The sequence below is a fragment of the Lonchura striata genome, chromosome 27 (assembly GCF_046129695.1).
Source record: "Lonchura striata isolate bLonStr1 chromosome 27, bLonStr1.mat, whole genome shotgun sequence".
Taxonomy (NCBI): Eukaryota; Metazoa; Chordata; class Aves; order Passeriformes; family Estrildidae; genus Lonchura; species Lonchura striata.
In genome coordinates, this window is record NC_134629.1 from 8131932 (window position 1) to 8151513 (window position 19582).

General features: G+C 66.0%; 1 protein-coding gene across 1 annotated transcript in view; it reads right to left on the reverse strand.

The window, feature by feature from the left end:
• Positions 1-6150: 6150 nt before the first annotated feature.
• Positions 6151-19582, reverse strand: part of LOC110480537 (cyclic AMP-dependent transcription factor ATF-7) — a 66508-nt gene continuing 53076 nt past the window's right edge. The window contains exons 5-12 of the mRNA XM_077788680.1: positions 18349-18483; positions 15834-15991; positions 14724-14823; positions 13916-14029; positions 12233-12379; positions 10567-10761; positions 8960-9068; positions 6151-6371 (exon numbers count right to left, since the gene is read on the reverse strand). Of these exons, the coding sequence (XP_077644806.1) occupies positions 6151-6371; positions 8960-9068; positions 10567-10761; positions 12233-12379; positions 13916-14029; positions 14724-14823; positions 15834-15991; positions 18349-18483 (1179 nt within the window). The remainder of the gene's footprint in view (positions 6372-8959; positions 9069-10566; positions 10762-12232; positions 12380-13915; positions 14030-14723; positions 14824-15833; positions 15992-18348; positions 18484-19582) is intronic.

Genomic DNA, 19582 nt, shown 5'->3' on the forward strand with positions numbered 1-19582 from the left:
GCCCCGCCCGGGACCACCGAGCCCCGTCCGGGACCACCGAGCCCCGCCCCGGGCACCGAGCCCCGTCCGGGACCATCGAGTTCCACCCCGGGGCACCGAGCCCGCCCCGGGACACCGAGCCCCGCCCCGGGGCACCGAGCCCCGTCCGGGACCACCGAGCCCGCCCCGGGGCACCGAGCCCCGTCCGGCCCGTGCCCCTTGGCCCGCGGGCAGCGCTCGGACCTCTGGACGCGGCCCCCGCCGCGGGCGGACGGACAGACGGACCGCAGGGCCCGGGGTGCCCCCCGGCCTGGAGCCGCTCCGGAGGGTCCCGGGAGCCGTCGGCCCACGGAATAAAGCTGGGGGGTTTCTAGTCCCGGTGTCGGCGTCTCCTGGGCCGGGGGCGGACGAGGGGCGGGAGCCGCGGAAGCAGAGCGAGCCGCGGGCCGGGGTCTCCGGTTTATTGGGGGCGCACGGAGCCGCCCCGAGCCGCGGGCCGGGGTCTCCGCTTTATTGGGGGCGCACGGAGCCGCCCCGAGCCGCGGGCCGGGGTCTCCGGTTTATTGGGGGCGCACGGAGCCGCCCCGAGCCGCGGGCCGGGCTCGGGGTCAGCGGCGGCGGCCGAAGCGCTGCGGGGTCGCCATGGTCCAGAACGGGGCCACCGGGGGGTCCCAGCTGCGGGGGCTGAGCCGGGCCTGGGGGCTCCCCTGCGGCCCCCAGCCCCACCTGCGGGGGGACAGGGCAGCGCTGGGGACAGACAGAGGGACAGGGGTGGGTGGGATGGACGGGAATGGGCTGAACACGGACACTTAACGGGACCCCCAGCCCCACACCGCTGACCCTTCTCTCGGCCCCCCGAAGCACCCGCGTCCCCCCGCTGTCCCCTAAGCCCCCCACCCCGTCCCTCGGTGCCCCCAGACCCGCGGCCGGGCCCCCGTCCCCGCTCACCTCCCGGGGGCGCGGCCGGGGCGCCGCAGGGACCGGAGCAGCGCTCCCAGGGCGGCGGCGGCGGCCTGAGGCGGGGGAGGACCGGGGCTCACAGCGGTCCTGGAACCGGAGAGCGACCCCCGAGCCCACCCCGAGAGTCCCCCCACAAGGCGGAGCCCCCGCTCCGCCGGGCCGGGGCTCACCGGGGCCGGGCCGGGGCTCCCGGGACAGGCGCGGGCGGAGCGCGGGGTCGCCGCCAGCAGCAGCAGCAGCAGGAGCAGCACCGGGCGCCCCGCCATCGCCCCCGCCATCGCCGCCGCCCGCCGCCGCCGCCTCTTATAGCCGGGCCGGGCCGGGCCGGGGGTCCCGGGGGAGCGGGCGGCGGCGGGAGCTGCCCCGGCCCCGCCGCCGTTAATGAAAACCATTTCGCAGCCGCGACAGCCGCCCCCGGGGACGGACAGACGGATGGACGGACGGGGAAGCCCCGCACCTCCCGCCCCGCCCGGGCCCCGCAACCGGCACCGCCGGGGCTGCGGAGCGAGACCCCCGGGACCCCCGTCCTGCACCGAGAGGACCCCCGGAGCCGGGGACCCCTCCCGTGACCCCCAACAGCCCATCCCCACACCGGGACCCCCAACAGCCCATCCCCCCCCCCCACCGGGACCCCCCCGACCCCCAACCAGCCCATCCCCCCCACCGGGACCCCCCGACCCCCAACAGCCCGTCCCCCCCCACCGGGACCCCCAACAGCCCATCCCCCCCCACCGGGACCCCCCCGACCCCCAACCAGCCCATCCCCCCCACCGGGACCCTGACCCCCAACAGCCCATCCCCCCCACACCGGGACCCCCAACAGCCCATCCCCCCCCACACCGGGACCCCCCTGACCCCCAACAGCCCATCCCCCCCACACCGGGACCCCCAACCAGCCCATCCCCCCCACCGGGACCCCCAACCAGCCCATCCCCCCCCCCACCGGGACCCCCCCGACCCCCAACCGCCCATCCCCCCCACCGGGACCCCAACCTGCCCAACCCCCTCCCCCCACCGGGACCCCCCTGACCCCCAACAGCCCATCCCCCCCCCACACCGGGACCCCCAACCAGCCCATCCCCCCCCACACCGGGACCCCCAACAGCCCATCCCCCCCCACCGGGACCCCCCCGACCCCCAACAGCCCATCCCCCCCCTGACCCCCAACCAGCCCATCCCCCCCCGGTCCCCCCCGCTCGGCCGCGTCTCGCTGTCGCCACCCGGTGGCCGCTGCGCGCTCCTGCAGCCCCGACGGCCCCGGACCCCAAACCAGCCGAAATCGCCCCAAAAAACGCACCCGAGGGCGCCCCGCGACACTGCGCTGTCCCCACAAGCAGCTCCCCCGCCGTCCCGGGCCCAGCCGGTGCCACCCGCACCGTGGACGGCCGGGACACGCAGGGGTGCCCGTGGGGCAAAGCGGGGTGTCCCCGTTCCTCACCCCACAAAGGGCAGCAGCCCGCGGCTCCTGGGTAATATTTTAATGTTATATTTGCAGCATAAATAAAAGGCACGTTACATGTTTGGTATGACACGGCCGAGGGCTGGGGGCGCTGGGACGTGTCCCCCGGGTCCCCCCGCGGCCCCGGGCCCCGCGGGGCTGTGAGGACCCGCTCACAGGAGCCCGGGCGGGCGGGGGTCCCTCGGGGGCGCGGGGGTCGGTCAGACCCGCGGCGGCCGCTCTACGATATATGGGTGCGTATACGCTCGATATGGACTGGTAAGATACTACACAGGTACTCGAGGGGTCCTTTTTTTGGCTTCTTCCATTATTGATCGTCAAAGCTCGTGGCACAAAGCAGCTGGGGGGTGGGGGGCGCGCCCAGGACCCTCCTCCCGTGTCCCTTCGGCACCTCCCGGGCTCGTTTCGGGGCCCCCGCGTGAGCGGGACTGGGGCGAACAGGGCAGGAACGGGTCCAGGAACCCCAAAATGACACAATTCCCACCTGAGCCAAGAATTCCCGAAAAAACACCAGTGGGGGTGGGGGGAAACAGGCACCAACCCTTCGCACCCCGCCCGATCCGGAGGGATTTGAAGGCTGAAAAGGGAGGAAGAGGAGGGAGGGTTCCCAGGGCCTGGTTTGCAGCCATTCGTTCCTGTTCAATAATTCCGATAAAATCCATAAATCCCAAATTCCCGCAGCCGATCCCGCTCCCCGTCCCCCAAACCCGGCCCTAGCGGGGCCCTTCCGACCCCACAGAGCTGCGAGAGCCCCCGATGACCCCCGGGCTGCAGGTCCCGGCAGGGAGGGACAGGAGGGACAGGAGGGGACAGAGGGGACGGGGGGGGACAGGAGGGGACAGGGGGAACAGAGGGGACAGGAGGGGACAGGGAGGGACAGGAGGGGGAATAGGGAGGGACAGGAGGGGATGGGAGGGGACAGGGGGGGACGGGAGGGGACAGGGGGGACGGGAGGAGGAACAGGAGGGGACAGGGGGGGACAGGGGGGACAGGGGGGGACAGGAGGGGACAGGGGGGACAGGGGGGATAGGAGGGGATGGGAGGGGACAGGGGGGACGGGAGGAACAGGAGGGGACAGGGGGGACAGGGGGATAGGAGGGGATGGGAGGGGATAGGGGGGACAGGAGCGGGGACAGGGGGGACAGGGAGGGACAGCGGGGACAGGGGGGACAGCAGAGGACAGCAGGAGGAAGGCTCGGCCCCCCGGCATTCCCGGGGCTGGCAGAGCAAAGTGCAGGCGCCCGGCGCTGCCGAGCGGGGCCGGGGGCTGCCACCCCGGAAAAGCGGGAGGAATCACCACGGGGCAGAATCGGGGGGGGGTTTGCCCCAAAACTGGTCACAGAGTGAGGAGTGGCTGCTTTTGGGGTAAAACACGCGTGGGACGGGCACGGGAAGCTCCAACCCTGTGAGTGCAGCCACAGCTGACCCAGGTACAGCCCAGCCCGGGTCCAGCTCGCTCCCGCTTGTCCCTGACCACGTTTGGAGCTTTCCCAGCTTTCTTTTTCGGGATTTGCAGAAATTTTCAAGGCACTGGCGATGGGGGATGTGGGAATGGGGAGCTTCAGGCCATGCAGGGACGGGGAGAAAGCTGCTCCTGCACCCCCATCCCGAGGGGCAGGAAAACCCCACCAGACAAAACCCAGCCGTGCCCCCAGGGCAGTGAGGGGCTGGGGAAGCTGCTGCCCTCGATCCAAACACCGTCCTGCATTTTCCAGCCTTTGCTCTCCCTGGTTCTGCCAGCCAGGCCCCCACAGCAAACGGGAGCCAGCGGTGGGACCAGCCCAGAGCTCAATTCTCCTTCCCCGAGGGACTCCCCGGCATCCTGCAGCTCCTGCAGCCCCCCCGAGGATCCCCCAGAACACCCTGAGCCCTCCCTGGCCTCACCTGGACCCTCCTGGACCCCCCGAGGATCCCCCAGAATGGCCCGAGCCCTCCCTGGCCTCACCTGGACCCTCCTGGACCCTCCGAGGATCCCCCAGAACAGCCCGAGCCCTCCCTGGCCTCACCTGGACCCTCCGAGGATCCCCCAGAACGGCCTGAGCCCTCCCTGGCCTCACCTGGACCCCCCGAGGATCCCCCAGAACAGCCCGAGCCCTCCCTGGCCTCACCTGGACCCTCTGAGGATCCCCCAGAACAGCCCGAGCCCTCCCTGGCCTCACCTGGACCCTCCTGGCCGGGACAGGGGAGGCTGCGAGCCCCGGGCTGGGCTTTAGGAACAGCTTTAAGGGGGGAAAAGGCGTTTGGGGGCTGTGCGGGACCCCGACAAGAGATTCCCGAGGCTGGATGTGACCCCGAGCACGGAGAGGAGCTGGGATGAGCAAGAGGGGAAAGGGGAGTGCGGGAGCAGCAACAGAAACCCACCCCGACCCCGACCCAACCCCGATCCTGATCCTGATCCCGATCCCGATCCCGATCCCGATCCCGATCCCAGCTGAGGAAGAGCTGCTTTGGATTCCATCGCTGGGAAAACCCCGAAGCTCAGGACTCTCCCAGCAGCGCTCAGATCCGCGTCTCCTGCTCAGCCCCGGCTTTGGGTTTCGCTGTCCCTGGGAACCGGGATCACCTGGAGAAACCAGCCTGGCTCCAAAGTGGCGAGTGCGACCTGAGGGGGGCTTGGCGGAGGGGGGACCTGTGAGGGGCCGGAATTCCAGGAGCGGGACAGGATTCCTTCCGCACCCCAAGAGCACGCGGCAGCCCCACAGGACACGGGGACAGCCCGGTGTCCCCAGCACAGGGCCCGGTCCCAGCTCCTCACCGTGCAGGAGGGATCGGGCCCGAATCCTTTGTGCTGCCTCCGCTCGGAGCAGGAGCCCCCCGTGATTTGAGGGCACCGCTGCGGTCCGAGGCGAGCCCCGAGCGGGGCCGGGCTTGCCCGGGGCAGCCGGGGCTGGGCGGCCGCGGGGACCCCGGCTGCTGCAGCCCCAATTCCCGGGAACGCGGCCCCGGCCTGGGACCCCCGAGCGCCCGGGACCCGTCCGGCCCCAGCCCCTCGCTGTGCCCTCGTCCCAGGCGCAGGGGCACAAGCCCAGAGCAGTCCTGCCCCCCAAAATCCACGGCTGGGGCTGGGGCAGCTCAGAGCTCCTGGTGAAGGTGCAACGGTTCGGGGAGTGGGGACGAGCCCGGGACAGCACGGGGACAGCAGGAGTGTCACAGGGTCCTGCCAGGGGACAGCAGGAGTGTCACAGGGTCCTGCCAGGGGACAGGAGTGTCACAGGGTCCTGCCAGGGGACAGCAGGAGTGTCACAGGGTCCTGCAGGAGTGTCACAGGGTCCTGCCAGGGGACCGGAGTGTCACAGGGTCCTGCCAGGGGACAGGGGTGTCACAGGGTCCTGCCAGGGAACAGCAGGAGTGTCACAGGGTCCTGCCAGGGGACAGGAGTGTCACAGGGTCCTGCAGGAGTGTCACAGGGTCCTGCCAGGGGACAGGAGTGTCACAGGGGACAGCAGGAGTGTCACAGGGTCCTGCCAGGGGACAGCAGGAGTGTCACAGGGTCCTGCCAGGGGACAGGAGTGTCACAGGGTCCTGCCAGGGGACAGGAGTGTCACAGGGTCCTGCAGGAGTGTCACAGCCCGGGGACAGGCCAGTTTAGTGTCAGCCCCACGGATCCCCGGATCCGCCCTTCCCGGAGCTCCGCGGGCAGCGGGAGAGCGCCGGAGCTGCCCTGAACTCAACACCAAACCAGGAGAAGAGTAAAACCCCGACGGGAGAGGAGGGGTCCCGGCGGGGCCGTCAGTCCGTGCGGGCTCGGGGCATCATCTGCCGGCAGACTGCGACTGTGGGGCCACGATGACGGGCGAGGCCGCGGGCACGGCCAGCTCTGTCCTTTGCCCGGCCAGCTGCGCCAGCACCGAGCTGGCCACGGCCTCGGCGGCCGAGCGCGCCGTGCCCGGCCCGTGCGGCGCCGCCGCGGCCGAGCCGTGCTGGATGACGGGCGCCGGAGAGCCCGCGGGCTCCGAGCTCTCCTTCGGGCTCTCTGCGGGGCGAGAGGGGACGGGGAGAGGGAGAGGGGACGGGGGAGAGGGGAGAGGGGATGGGGGAGAGGGAGAGGGGAGAGGGGATGGGGGAGAGGGGAGAGGGGATGGGGGAGAGGGGAGAGGGGATGGGGGAGAGGAGAGAGGGGATGGGGGAGAGGGGATGAGGGGATGGGGGAGAGGGGATGGGGGAGAGGGGAGAGGAGAGAGGGGAGAGGGGAGAGGGGATGGGGGAGAGGGGAGAGGGGATGGGGGAGAGGGGAGAGGGGATGGGGGAGAGGGGAGAGGGAGAGAAGAGCATCAGGGACTGGCCGGGGCACAGCAGAGCTGAGAGCGGGCCTGGGTATTTCTGGGATATTTCTGGATATTTCTGGGATATTTCAGGATATTTCTGGGTATTTCTGGGGTATTGCTGGGTATTTCTGGGATATTTCTAGGATATTTCTGGGTATTTCTGAGGTATTTCTGGGGTATTGCTGGGTATTGCTGGGTATTTCTGGGGTATTTCTGGGATATTTCTGGGTATTTCTGAGGTATTTCTGGGGGTATTGCTGGGTATTGCTGGGTATTTCTGAGGTATTTCTGAGGTATTTCTGGGGTATTTCTGGGACATTTCTGGGTATTGCTGGGGTATTTCTGGGTATTGCTGGGGCATTGCTGGGGCATTGCTGGATATTTCTGGGGTATTTCTGGGTATTTCTGGGTATTTCTGGGATATTTCTAGGACATTTCTGGGGTATTTCTGGATATTTCTGGGGTATTTCTAGGACATTTCTGTGTATTTCTGGGTATTTGTGCCACAGGAAACCCTGGGGAGAAAGCAGGCGTGGGGTCTCGCCCCTCCCCGGGCTGGGCAGGGGGGAGCAGAGCGATCTCCCATTCCCGGGATCCCATTCCCGGGATCCCATTCCCGGGATCCCATTCCCGGGATCCCATTCCCGGGATCCCCGGGAAGCGCCGGAGCAGCAGCAGCTCCCGGCCTTTGTTCAGGACACAAAAAGGGGCAGAGGGGACGGGGACGGGGCTGTGCTGCCCCTCCAGCAGCCCCCGTGCCCCCGGGCAGGGCAGGATTCCGAGACCCCCACACGGCTCAGGGCACAGCCCCCAGGGACGCCCAATTTCCCTTTTTTAGGGTTTTTTCCCCCTTTTTCTCCCGCGGTTTTTGCGGTTTCCAAGCTCTCAGCCTGTCCTCCCGTTTTTCCAAGGAACGCTAGAGGACTCCAGCGTCCTCCCAAAGCCTGGAGCTGCAGCTGCAGGGAGGGCAGGAGGAACCAGCGCGTGTTAAAATGGAGCAGGCAGCATTAAAAAAAAATTATGGGAAGAAAAGGAGATAAAAAAGAGCCTTTTTCTTTTTTTTTTGTAACTCCCAAGCCGAGCCAGCTCGGTGGGAATTGCAGAGAATGAGCAATGGAGCTCCATGATGTCATGGAGAGAGCCTGGCCTTGCCTGACACGGCCTTTGCTGCGGAGCAGCAGATTTGGGATGAAAAAGGGATCAGAGCAGCAAATTTGGGACGAAAAAAGGATGAAAAAGGGCTCGGAGCAGCAAATTTGGGATTCCAAAAGGATAAAAAAGGGCTTGGAGCAGCAAATTTGGGATGAAAAAGGGATGAAAAAGGGCTCGGAGCAGCAAATTTGGGATGAAAAACGGATGGAAAAGGGCTCGGAGCTGCAAATTTGGGATGAAAAAGGGCTCAGAGCAGCAAATTTGGGACGAAAAAGGGATGGAAAAGGGCTCAGAGCAGCAAATTTTGGATGAAAAAAAGGATAAAAAAGGGCTCGGAGCAGCAAATTTGGGATGAAAAAGGGCTTGGAGCAGCAGATTTGGGATGAAAAAGGGATGAAAAAGGGCTCGGAGCAGCAGATTTGGGATGAAAAAGGGATCAGAGCAGCAAATTTGGGATTCCAAAAGGATGAAAAAGGGCTCGGAGCTGCAAATTTGGGATGAAAAAGGGATCAGAGCAGCAAATTTGGGATGAAAAAGGGATGAAAAAGGGCTCGGAGCAGCAAATTTGGGACGAAAAAGGGATGGAAAAGGGCTCAGAGCTGCAAATTTGGGATTCCAAAAGGATGAAAAAGGGCAGCCAGAGCAGGGAGAGCCGCTGCAGACCCCACCTGCAGAGGGACAGGGACACAGACCCTGCCCCGGGCACTGCCCCTGGCAAGTGCCACCCCAAGGCCAATCTGGGACAATCTGGGGGATCCTCCTCGTCAGGAGATGGGCAGAAATGCCTTTTTGGGGCATTTCTGGGGGTTTTGGGGTGTCCTGTGCCGTTCTGCACTACCTGGTGGGTTCTGTGATGTGCCAGCCCTGGCCTGCAGTGACCCCGAGTGACAGGGGGTGACGGGTGGGTGACAGGGGGTGATAAGGGGGTGACAATAGGGTGGTGGGGGTGACAGGGGTGGCAGGGGGTGGCAGGGGTGGCAGGGGGTGATAAGGGGGTGACAACAGGGTGACAGGGGTGGCAGGGGGTGGCAGGGGTGGCAGGGGTGGCAGGGGTGGCAGGGGTGGCAGGGGGACAGGCACGGCCCGAGGGGACAGTCCCCTCCCGGGAGCAGCCCCGGCCCGCGGTGGCACGGCCACCACTCACCCAGGTAGCCGTGGCTCTTCTTCTGCAGGGCGGTGACGGGACAGTCCTTGTGGGCCAGCAGGAGCTGCTTCAGCTGAGCCACCTCGTTCCGGAGCAGCGTCACCTCGTTCTGAGGGGACAGCGGGGCCGAGTCACCGCAGCGCCCCGGGGCCCGGCCGCGGCTCTGCTGGGCCCCGAGCTGGGGCGACAGCGGGGCAGGGGCAGATCTGGGGGGACAGGGACAGATCTGGGGGGACACTGGGGACAGGGGCAGATCTGGGGGGACACCAGGACAGCAGTTTGGGGGGACAGCAGGACAGGGACAGCTCTGGGGGGACAGCGGGGCAGGGGCAGATCTGGGGGGACAGGGACAGATCTGGGGGGACACTGGGGACAGGGACAGATCTGGGGGGACACTGGGGACAGGGGCAGATCTGGGGGGACAGGGACAGATCTGGGGGGACAGCGGGACAGGGACAGCTCTGGGGGGACAGGGACAGATCTGGGGGGACAGCGGGACAGGGACAGCTCTGGGGGGACAGGGACAGGGACAGATCTGGGGGGACAGGGACAGATCTGGGGGGACAGCGGGACAGGGACAGATCTGGGGGGACAGGGACAGCAGTTTGGGGGGACAGCGGGGCAGGGACAGCTCTGGGGGGACAGGGGGACAGGGACAGCTCTGGGGGGACAGCAGGACAGCAGTTTGGGGGGACAGTGGGGACAGGGACAACTCTGGGGGGACAGCGGGACAGGGACAGCTCTGGGGGGACACTGGGGACAGGTCCAGCTTTGGGGAGACAGCAGGACAGCCCCGGCTCTGGGGGGACACCGGGGCAGCAGTTTGGGGGGGACAGCGGGACAGGGACAGCTCTGGGGGGACAGGGACAGCAGTTTGGGGGGACACCAGGGGCCCTCCCTGTCCCTGGCTGGGGTCACTGAGCTCCTCCTGAGCCCTCCTGCCACTGCCACCCACCCCAGAGACACTGGGAGAGCACTGGGAGAACTGGGAATGCTCTGGGAGAACTAGGAATGCTCTGGGAGAACTGGGAATGCTCTGGGAGAACTAGGAATGCTCTGGGAGAACTGGGAATGCTCAGGGAGAACTGGGAGCTCTCTGGGAGAACTGGGAGCGCGCCGGGAGAACTGGGAACGCTCTGGGAGAACTGGGAATGCTCAGGGAGAACTGGGAGAGCTCTGGGAGAACTGGGAGCGCTCCGGGAGAACTGGGAGAGCTCTGGGAGAACTGGGAACGCTCCGGGAGAACTGGGAGAGCTCCGGGAGAACTGGGAACGCTCTGGGAGAACTGGGAGAGCTCCTGGGCATCCCAGGGTGCTGCACCCCTGGCACAGCAGAGAAAAGGAGATCCCACTGTGCACCATCAGCTGCTCCGGGGCTCGGGGGAGACAAAGGGCTGTGCCAGGGCCGTGCCAGGGCAGCACTGTGCCCGTGCCAGCGCCGTGCCAGGGCCGTGCCAGGGCCGTGCCAGGGCAGCACTGTGCCCGTGCCAGCGCCGTGCCAGGGCCGTGCCAGGGCCATGCCAGGGCAGCACTGTGCCTGTGCCAGCGCCGTGCCAGCGCCGTGCCAGGGCCGTGCCGGGGCTGCGCTCAGCCCCAGTACATACTCACGCTCAGCTGGATGTTCTGGCTCGTCAGCTCCTCGGCTTTCTTCTCCAGGGAGGACACCCAGAGCTTGCGCTTCTGGCGGCAGCGCGAGGCGGCCGCGCGGTTCCGCTCCAGGAAGCGCTGCCGCCGCTCGTCCGGGTCCTCGTCCGCCGCGCGCCGCCGCCGCCCGCCCGTGGCCGTGGGCTGGGCCGGGGACACCTGGCACGGGCACGGGCACGGGGACAGGCTCAGCACGGCTCTGCGGCACGCAGCACACGGCGCCGGCACCGCAGAGCGGAGCCGAGCTCGGTGCCGCGGCCAGCGAGGCGCGGGCGCTGCTCGGGGCAGGGCACACCCGGGTTTGAAACAGCTGATTTGCTTCTAAAGTTAATTTTCCCCTCAAAACCTCCGGCCAAACAAGGTCTCGGAGGTAACAAGGAACAGGAGGATTTGTTGGGCCCCGGTTCTGTAGCCCCCAAGGCTGTGGGGTCAGCCCGGCCCCACGGCAGCAGACAGAGATTAAACTCGGCAAATCCACCCGAGATTAAATTTGCAAACCCTCCCAAGATTTAAACTCAGCAAATCCACCTGAGATTAAACTCAGCAAACCCACCCGAGATTAAATTTGGCAAACCCACCTGAGATTAAACTCGGCAAATCCACCCGAGATTAAACTCAGCAAACCCACCCGAGATTAAATTTGGCAAACCCACCTGAGATTAAACTCAGCAAACCCACCCGAGATTAAATTTGGCAAACCCACCTGAGATTAAACTCGGCAAATCCACCCGAGATTAAATTTGCAAACCCTCCCAAGATTTAAACTCAGCAAATCCACCTGAGATTAAACTCAGCAAACCCACCCGAGATTAAATTTGGCAAACCCACCTGAGATTAAACTCGGCAAATCCACCCGAGATTAAACTCAGCAAACCCACCCGAGATTAAATTTGGCAAACCCACCTGAGATTAAACTCAGCAAACCCACCCGAGATTAAATTTGGCAAACCCACCTGAGATTAAACTCGGCAAATCCACCCGAGATTAAATTTGCAAACCCTCCCAAGATTTAAACTCAGCAAATCCACCTGAGATTAAACTCAGCAAACCCACCCGAGATTAAATTTGGCAAATCCACCTGAGATTAAACTCGGCAAATCCACTCAAGATTAAACTCTGCAAACCCACCCGAGATTAAATTTGGCAAACCCACCTGAGATTAAACTCGGCAAATCCACCTGAGATTAAACTCAGCAAACCCACCCGAGATTAAATTTGGCAAACCCACCTGAGATTAAACTCGGCAAATCCACCCGAGATTAAACTCTGCAAGCCCACCCGAGATTAAACTTGGCAAACAAACCCAAGATTAAACTTGGCGAGCCCACGCGAGCCCGGAGCAGTGGCCACTGATGGCAGGCTGGCATCTGGCTGGCACCAGCAGCCAGCCCCGCTGATGGGCTGGGAGGGGAAATGTTCCTGCCCAGCTCCTGGGCTCTCGGGCAGAGCCTCAGTGCTGGAGCAGCACTGCAAGAACAGCTTTTACTGCGTTCTGCACCGCGGGGAGGGCGCTGGGGGCTGTTCTGCTCCTTGGGGCAGCCGCAGCAGCTGCAGCAGCCCCAGCCGCAGCCCCTGCAGCCCCAGCAGCTGCAGCCCCTGCAGCCCCTGCAGCCCCAGCAGCTGCACCCACCTGCGGCTGGGCCGGCGAGGGCGCGTCGGGGTGCTGGCCGAGGGCCTGGCTCTGCTCGGGCCGCGCGGTCACCATGCTGCTGGCCGAGCCCACGGCCAGGCTGCCGCCGTTCAGCGAGGAGGAGGCGGCCAGGCTGGCCTTCAGCCTCTGCCCGGGGAGCAAAGAGGGGCATCAGAGGAGCTGCCGGGGCCCCCAGCAGCTCCTGCCACCCTGCAGCACCAACAGTGCCCGGCCCAGCCCAGCCCGGCCCAGCCCAGCCCAGCCCAGCACAGCCCAGCCCAGTGGGCAGTGTACAGCCCAGCCCAGTCCAGCCCAGCCCAGCACAGCCCAGCCCGGCCCAGCCCGGCCCAGCCCAGCCCAGCCCAGCCCAGCCCAGCCCAGTCCAGTCCAGTCCAGCCCGGCCCAGCCCGGCCCAGCCCAGCCCAGCCCAGCCCAGCCCAGCCCAGTCCAGTCCAGTCCAGCCCGGCCCAGCCCAGTCCAGCCCAGCCCAGCCCAGCCCGGCCCAGCCCAATGGGCAGTTCCCAGCCCAGTCCAGTGTCCAGCCCAGCCCAGCCCAGCCCAGCCCAGCCCAGTCCAGCCCAGCCCAGCGGGCAGTGTCCAGCCCAGCCCAGCCCAGCGGGCAGTGCCCAGCCCAGCCCAGCCCAGCCCAGTGGGCAGTTCCCAGCCCGGCCCAGCCCAGCCCGGCCCAGCCCAGCCCGGCCCAGCCCAGCCCAGCCCAGCCCAGTCCAGCCCAGCCCGGCCCAGCCCAGCCCAGCCCAGCGGGCAGTGTCCAGCCCAGCCCAGCCCAGCGGGCAGTGCCCAGCCCAGCCCAGCCCAGCCCAGTGGGCAGTTCCCAGCCCGGCCCAGCCCAGCCCGGCCCAGCCCAGCCCAGCCCAGCCCAGCCCAGCGGGCAGTGCCCAGCCCAGCCCAGTGGGCAGTTCCCAGCCCAGCCCAGCCCGGCCCAGCCCAGCCCAGCCCAGCCCAGCCCAGCCCGGCCCAGCCCAGCCCAGCCCAGCCCAGCCCAGCCCAGCGGGCAGTGCCCAGCCCAGCCCAGTGGGCAGTTCCCAGCCCAGCCCAGCCCGGCCCAGCCCAGCCCAGCCCAGCCCAGCCCAGCCCGGCCCAGCCCAGCCCAGCCCAGCCCAGCCCAGCCCAGCGGGCAGTGCCCAGCCCAGCCCAGTGGGCAGTTCCCAGCCCAGCCCAGCCCGGCCCAGCCCAGCCCAGCCCAGCCCAGCCCAGCCCAGCGGGCAGTGCCCAGCCCAGCCCAGCCCGGCCCAGCCCAGCCCAGCCCAGCCCAGCCCAGCCCAGCCCAGCGGGCAGTGCCCAGCCCAGCCCAGTGGGCAGTTCCCAGCCCAGCCCAGCCCAGCCCAGCCCAGCCCAGCCCAGTGGGCAGTGCCCAGCCCAGCCCAGCCCGGCCCAGCCCAGCCCAGCCCAGCGGGCAGTGCCCAGCCCAGCCCAGTGGGCAGTTCCCAGCCCAGCCCAGTCCAGTGTCCAGCCCAGCCCAGCCCGGCCCAGCCCAGCCCGGCCCAGCCCAGCCCAGCCCAGCGGGCAGTGCCCAGCCCAGCTCTCTGCTGCCACTGGCAGCAATTCCCTGCCCAGCTGGCAGCTCCAGGGACTGAGCAGGCTGTGCCCACAGCAGGGCCATGGGGTGGAAAAGCCTCCAGGCAGGAGCTGCTGGAGGCTGAGGGACGCCGTGCCCCCACTCACCATTTTGGCCTCGGAGTGCACCGGGAGTCCCGAGGGCGACAGGGACCCGCTGCTGTTGATGGGGGGCCCGGGAATGCCGGGGACGTTGGGCACCATGGCCATGGGCCGGGCCAGCTGCGAGGGCAGCAGGGACAGCAGCGTTGGCACGGGCAGCAGCCCTGCGGGAGCTCCCTGGCACGGCAGGGCTGCCAGCCCTGGCAAGTGCCTCAACCCCTGCCCGCCGTGACTCTGGCTGCCAGCCACGGCGGCTGCGCTGGAACCACCCTGCTCGGAGCCCAGGGAGGGGCAGCTCCTTCCCTTCCCTTCCCTTCCCTTCCCCTTCCCTTCCCTTCCCTTCCCTTCCCTTCCCTTCCCTTCCCTTCCCTTCCCTTCCCTTCCCTTCCCTTCCCTTCCCTTCCCTTCCCTTCCCTTCCCTTCCCTTCCCTTCCCTTCCCTTCCCTTCCCTTCCCTTCCCTTCCCTTCCCTTCCCTTCCCTTCCCTTCCCTTCCCTTCCCTTCCCTTCCCCTTCCCTTCCCTTCCCCTCCCTCCCCTCCCCAGGTGCTGTTCCATGGCCATGGTGGCCGCAGTGGCCGCAGTGGCCGCAGTGGCCGCAGTGGCCGCAGTGGCCGCGGTGGCCGGACGCGCTCCCGGCGGGCTCGGCTGCTCCAAGGGGCAGCGGCTCCTGGGGACCCTGGGGCTGCCAGCCCCGGCCTGGCAGTGCCAGCCCTCTGCCGGGGTTTGGATCTTTCCCGAGGGATTGGTGGGACCCTCAGGCCCGGGCAGCGATGGCACGGGCAGGGAGGGCAGGGAGGGCAGGGCAGTCTCTCACCGAGATGACGGACGGCATCTGCACGGCGGGGCCGGGCAGCACGGGCACGGCCTGGCCGTTGGCGAGCTGCACCACGAGCGGGAGGGAGCCGCCGGGAGACCTGCAACAGCCCGGCTCTGCAGCGCTGCCCGGCCAGGGGGACACGGGCACCCCCGAGGGCACCTCCTGCCCTCCTGCCCTCCCTCCCTCCCTCCATCCCTCCTGAGCCACAATCCCTGAGCCATCCCAGACCCAGATACAATCCCTGACACATTCCCTGAGCCATTGCTGCTCCACACACAATCCCTGACACAATCCCTGAGCCATCCCAGACCCAGATACAATCCCTGACACAATCCCTGAGCCATTGCTGCTCCACACACAATCCCTGAGCCATCCCAGACACAATCCCACACACATTCCCTGAGCCATCCCAGACACAATCCCACACACAATCCCTGAGCCATCCTAGACCCAGATACAATCCCTGACACAATCCCTGAGCCATTGCTGCTCCACACACAATCCCTGAGCCATCCCAGACACAATCCCACACACATTCCCTGAGCCATCCCAGACACAATCCCTGACACAATCCCTGAGCCATTGCTGCTCCACACACATTCCCTGAGCAATCCCAGACACAATCCCACACACAATCCCTGAGCCATCCTAGACCCAGATACAATCCCTGACACAATCCCTGAGCCATTGCTGCTCCACACACAATCCCTGAGCCATCCCAGACCCAGACACAATCCCTGACACAATCCCTGAGCCATCCCAGACACAATCCCACACACATTCCCTGAGCAATCCCAGACACAATCCCTGACACATTCCCTGAGCCATCCCAGCCCCAGCCACACTCCCCAGCAGCCAGCGCCGTGCTGAGCGGGAAGAACGCTTTCATCTCTCCCCACGGTGAGTTTTGCCTCGTTTCAGCGAGTTCTGCCTCGTTTCAGCGAGTTCTGCCTCGTTTCCTCACCGCAGGACAATCAGTTCCTGCTTCCTGCTCCGCACCCCGCCGTGCCATGATGGCTTGACAGCCCCACAGCCCCGTGGCAGCTCCTCCGGGGGATTCCCTGGGCCCGGAATTCCAGAATTCCAGCGCTCCCTGCCCCTACTCACCCCAGCTGTCGGTTGGAGGGGGGCGCCTGGGTGATGACGGAGGTGGGCGACGGCAGCGTGGGGTGCAGGGGCTCGTAGCCCAGGTGCAGCGGCAGCGAGCCCGGCCGCACGATGGTGGGCGTGGGCGCGGAGAGGACCACGGGCTTGGAGGGGCTCTCCTGCAGGGCACAACACGCAGCGGGGCTGCTGACCCACCCGGCCCCTCGCCACCGCCCGCCCTCCCTGCTGCCCGCTCCACAAACGGGCACAGCAGCTCTGCCCGGCACGGAAAGCCGGGGCAGCGCGGCACCCGGCACTCGGCGAGGAGGGGAAGGGCTCCAGCACTCAGCCCGGGGTGCTGGGCAGGAGGTGAAGCTCCAGCTCCTCATTTTGGGGTGTTTTAGACCTCCAGCACTCAGCCCGGGGTGCTGGACAGGAGGTGAAGCTCCAGCCCCTCATTTTGGGGTGTTGGACAGGGAGGTGAAGCTCCAGCACTCAGCCCAGGGTGCTGGACAGGAGGTGAAGCTCCAGCCCCTCATTTTGGGGTGTTTTAGACCTCCAGCCCCTCCTTTTGCGGGTATTTCAGAGCTCCAACCCCTCAGCTCGGGGTGCTGGACAGGGAGGTGAAGCTCCAGCACTCAGCCCGGGGTGCTGGACAGGGAGGTGAAGCTCCAGCCCCTCAGCTCGGGGTGCTGGAGAGGGAGGTGAAGCTCCAGCCCCTTATTTTGGGGTGTTTTAGACCTCCAGCCCCTCAGCTCGGGGTGCTGGACAGGGAGGTGAAGCTCCAGCCCCTTATTTTGGGGTGTTTTAGACCTCCAGCCCCTCAGCTCGGGGTGCTGGACAGGGAGGTGAAGCTCCAGCCCCTCATTTTGGGGTGTTTTAGACCTCCAGCCCCTCATTTTGGGGTGCTGGACAGGAGGTGAAGATCCAGCCCCTCATTTTGGGGTGTTTTAGACCTCCAGCCCCTCAGCCTGGGGTGCTGGACAGGGAGGTGAAGCTCCAGCTCCTCATTTTGGGGTGCTGGACAGGGAGGTGAAGCTCCAGCCCCTCATTTTGGGGTGCTGGACAGGGAGGTGAAGCTCCAGCCCCTCCTTTTGGGGTGTTTTAGACCTCCAGCCCCTCAGCTCAGGGTGCTGGACAGGGAGGTGAAGCTCCAGCTCCTCATTTTGGGGTGCTGGACAGGGAGGTGAAGCTCCAGCTCCTCATTTTGGGGTATTTCAGAGCTCCAGCCCCTCATTTTGGGGTGTTTTAGACCTCCAGCCCCTCCTTTTGTGGGTATTTCAGAGCTCCAACCCCTCAGCTCGGAGTGCTGGACAGGGAGGTGAAGCTCCAGCCCCTCATTTTGGGGTGTTTTAGACCTCCAGCCCCTCATTTTGGGGTGCTGGACAGGAGGTGAAGATCCAGCCCCTCAGCTCGGGGTGCTGGGCAGGGAGGTGAAGCTCCAGCCCCTCATTTTGGGGTGTTTTAGACCTCCAGCCCCTCAGCTCAGGGTGCTGGACAGGAGGTGAAGATCCAGCCCCTCAGCTCGGGGTGCTGGGCAGGGAGGTGAAGCTCCAGCCCCTCATTTTGGGGTATTTCAGAGCTCCAGCTCCTCCATTTGGGATGTTTTAGAGCTCCAGCCTCTCTGTTCAGGATGTTTTGGAAGCTCCAGCCTCTCCATTTGGGGTGCTTTAGAAAGGGGTGAATCTCCAGCCCCTCTGCCTGTCCCTTCAGCGGCCCAGCTGGGGCTCCAGAAAGCCCAACTCAGACCCCAAAAATCCCAGCTGGGGCCCCAAAAATCCCAGCTCAGACCCCAACAAGTCCAGCTGGGGCTCCAGAAAGCCCAGCTCAGACCCCAAAAATCCCAGCTGGGGCCCCAAAAATCCCAGCTCAGACCCCAACAAGCCCAGCCCAGACCCCAACAAGCCCAGCCCAGACCCCCACAAGCCCAGCTCAGACCCCCACAAGCCCAGCTCAGACCCCAACAAGCCCAGCCCAGACCCCAAAAATCCCAGCCCAGACCCCCACAAGCCCAGCCCAGGCCCCCACAAGCCCAGCCCAGACCCCAAAAAGCCCAACTCAGACCCCCACAAGCCCAGCCCAGGCCCCCACAAGCCCAGCCCAGACCCCCACAAGCCCAGCCCAGGCCCCCACAAGCCCAGCCCAGACCCCCACAAGCCCAGCCCAGGCCCCAACAAGCCCAGCCCAGACCCCAACAAGCCCAGCCCAGACCCCCACAAGCCCAGCCCAGACCCCAACAAGCCCAGCCCAGGCCCCCACAAGCCCAGCCCAGACCCCAACAAGCCCAGCCCAGACCCCAACAAGCCCAGCCCAGGCCCCCACAAGCCCAGCCCAGGCCCCCACAAGCCCAGCCCAGACCCCAACAAGCCCAGCCCAGGCCCCCACAAGCCCAGCCCAGACCCCCACAAGCCCAGCCCAGACCCCAACAAGCCCAGCCCAGACCCCAAAAATCCCAGCTCAGACCCCAACAAGCCCAGCTCAGACCCCCACAAGCCCAGCTGGGGCCCCCACAAGCCCAGCCCAGACCCCAGCCCACCTTGTCCCTGCGCGGGGCCGAGCGCGGCCGCGGCGCGGGGCTGTCCGGCGGCGACGAGTCCACCTCCAGCGGCTCCTCCTCCTTGATCTTCATGTCCGGCGTGGGGGGCAGAGACACGTCCAGGGCCCCCGAGCTCTGCGGGGCGAGGGACAGTCAGACCGGGGGCACAGACAGACAGACAGACCTGGGGCACAGACAGACAGACAGACCTGGGGGGACAGAGAGACCCTGGGGGGGACAGAGAGACCCTGGGGGGACAGACAGATTGGAAGGACAGACAGCCATGGAAGCACAGATTGGAAGGACAGACAGCCATGGAAGCACAGATTGGAAGGACAGACAGATTGGAAGGACAGCCAGCCATGGAAGCACAGCCAGCCATGGAAGCACAGACAGCCATGGAAGCACAGACAGACTGGAAGGACAGACAGCCATGGAAGCACAGACAGCCATGGAAGCACAGACAGACTGGAAGGACAGACAGCCATGGAAGCACAGACAGACTGGAAGGACAGACAGCCATGGAAGGACAGGCAGCCATGGAAGCACAGACAGCCATGGAAGGACAGACAGATTGGAAGGACAGACAGATTGGAAGGACAGCCAGCCATGGAAGGACAGATTGGAAGGACAGACAGCCATGGAAGGAAAGCCAGCCATGGAAGCACAGCCAGCCATGGAAGCACAGATTGGAAGGACAGCCAGCCATGGAAGCACAGACAGATTGGAAGGACAGACAGCCACGGAAGGACAGCCAGCCATGGAAGCACAGATTGGAAGGACAGACAGCCATGGAAGCACAGACAGATTGGAAGGACAGCCAGCCATGGAAGCACAGATTGGAAGGACAGACAGCCATGGAAGCACAGACAGATTGGAAGGACAGACAGCCATGGAAGCACAGATTGGAAGGACAGCCAGCCATGGAAGCACAGACAGACTGGAAGCACAGCCAGCCATGGAAGCACAGACAGATTGGAAGGACAGACAGCCACGGAAGGACAGCCAGCCATGGAAGCACACACAGCCACGGGGCTCCCATCCCACACCGCCTGTGAAACAGCCGCCGCTCCCGCTCAGAGCCGGCCCGCAGCTCCTCCCAGAGCATCCCAACCCATCGCTGTCCATCTGCTCCGAGCCCGGGAGGAGCAGCAGCCCCCGCTGCCGCGCTTCCAGCTCCTGCTCGGCTCTTACGGCCCCTCCGGGTACAAAACGGGCCCTGCGAGGGAGAGCA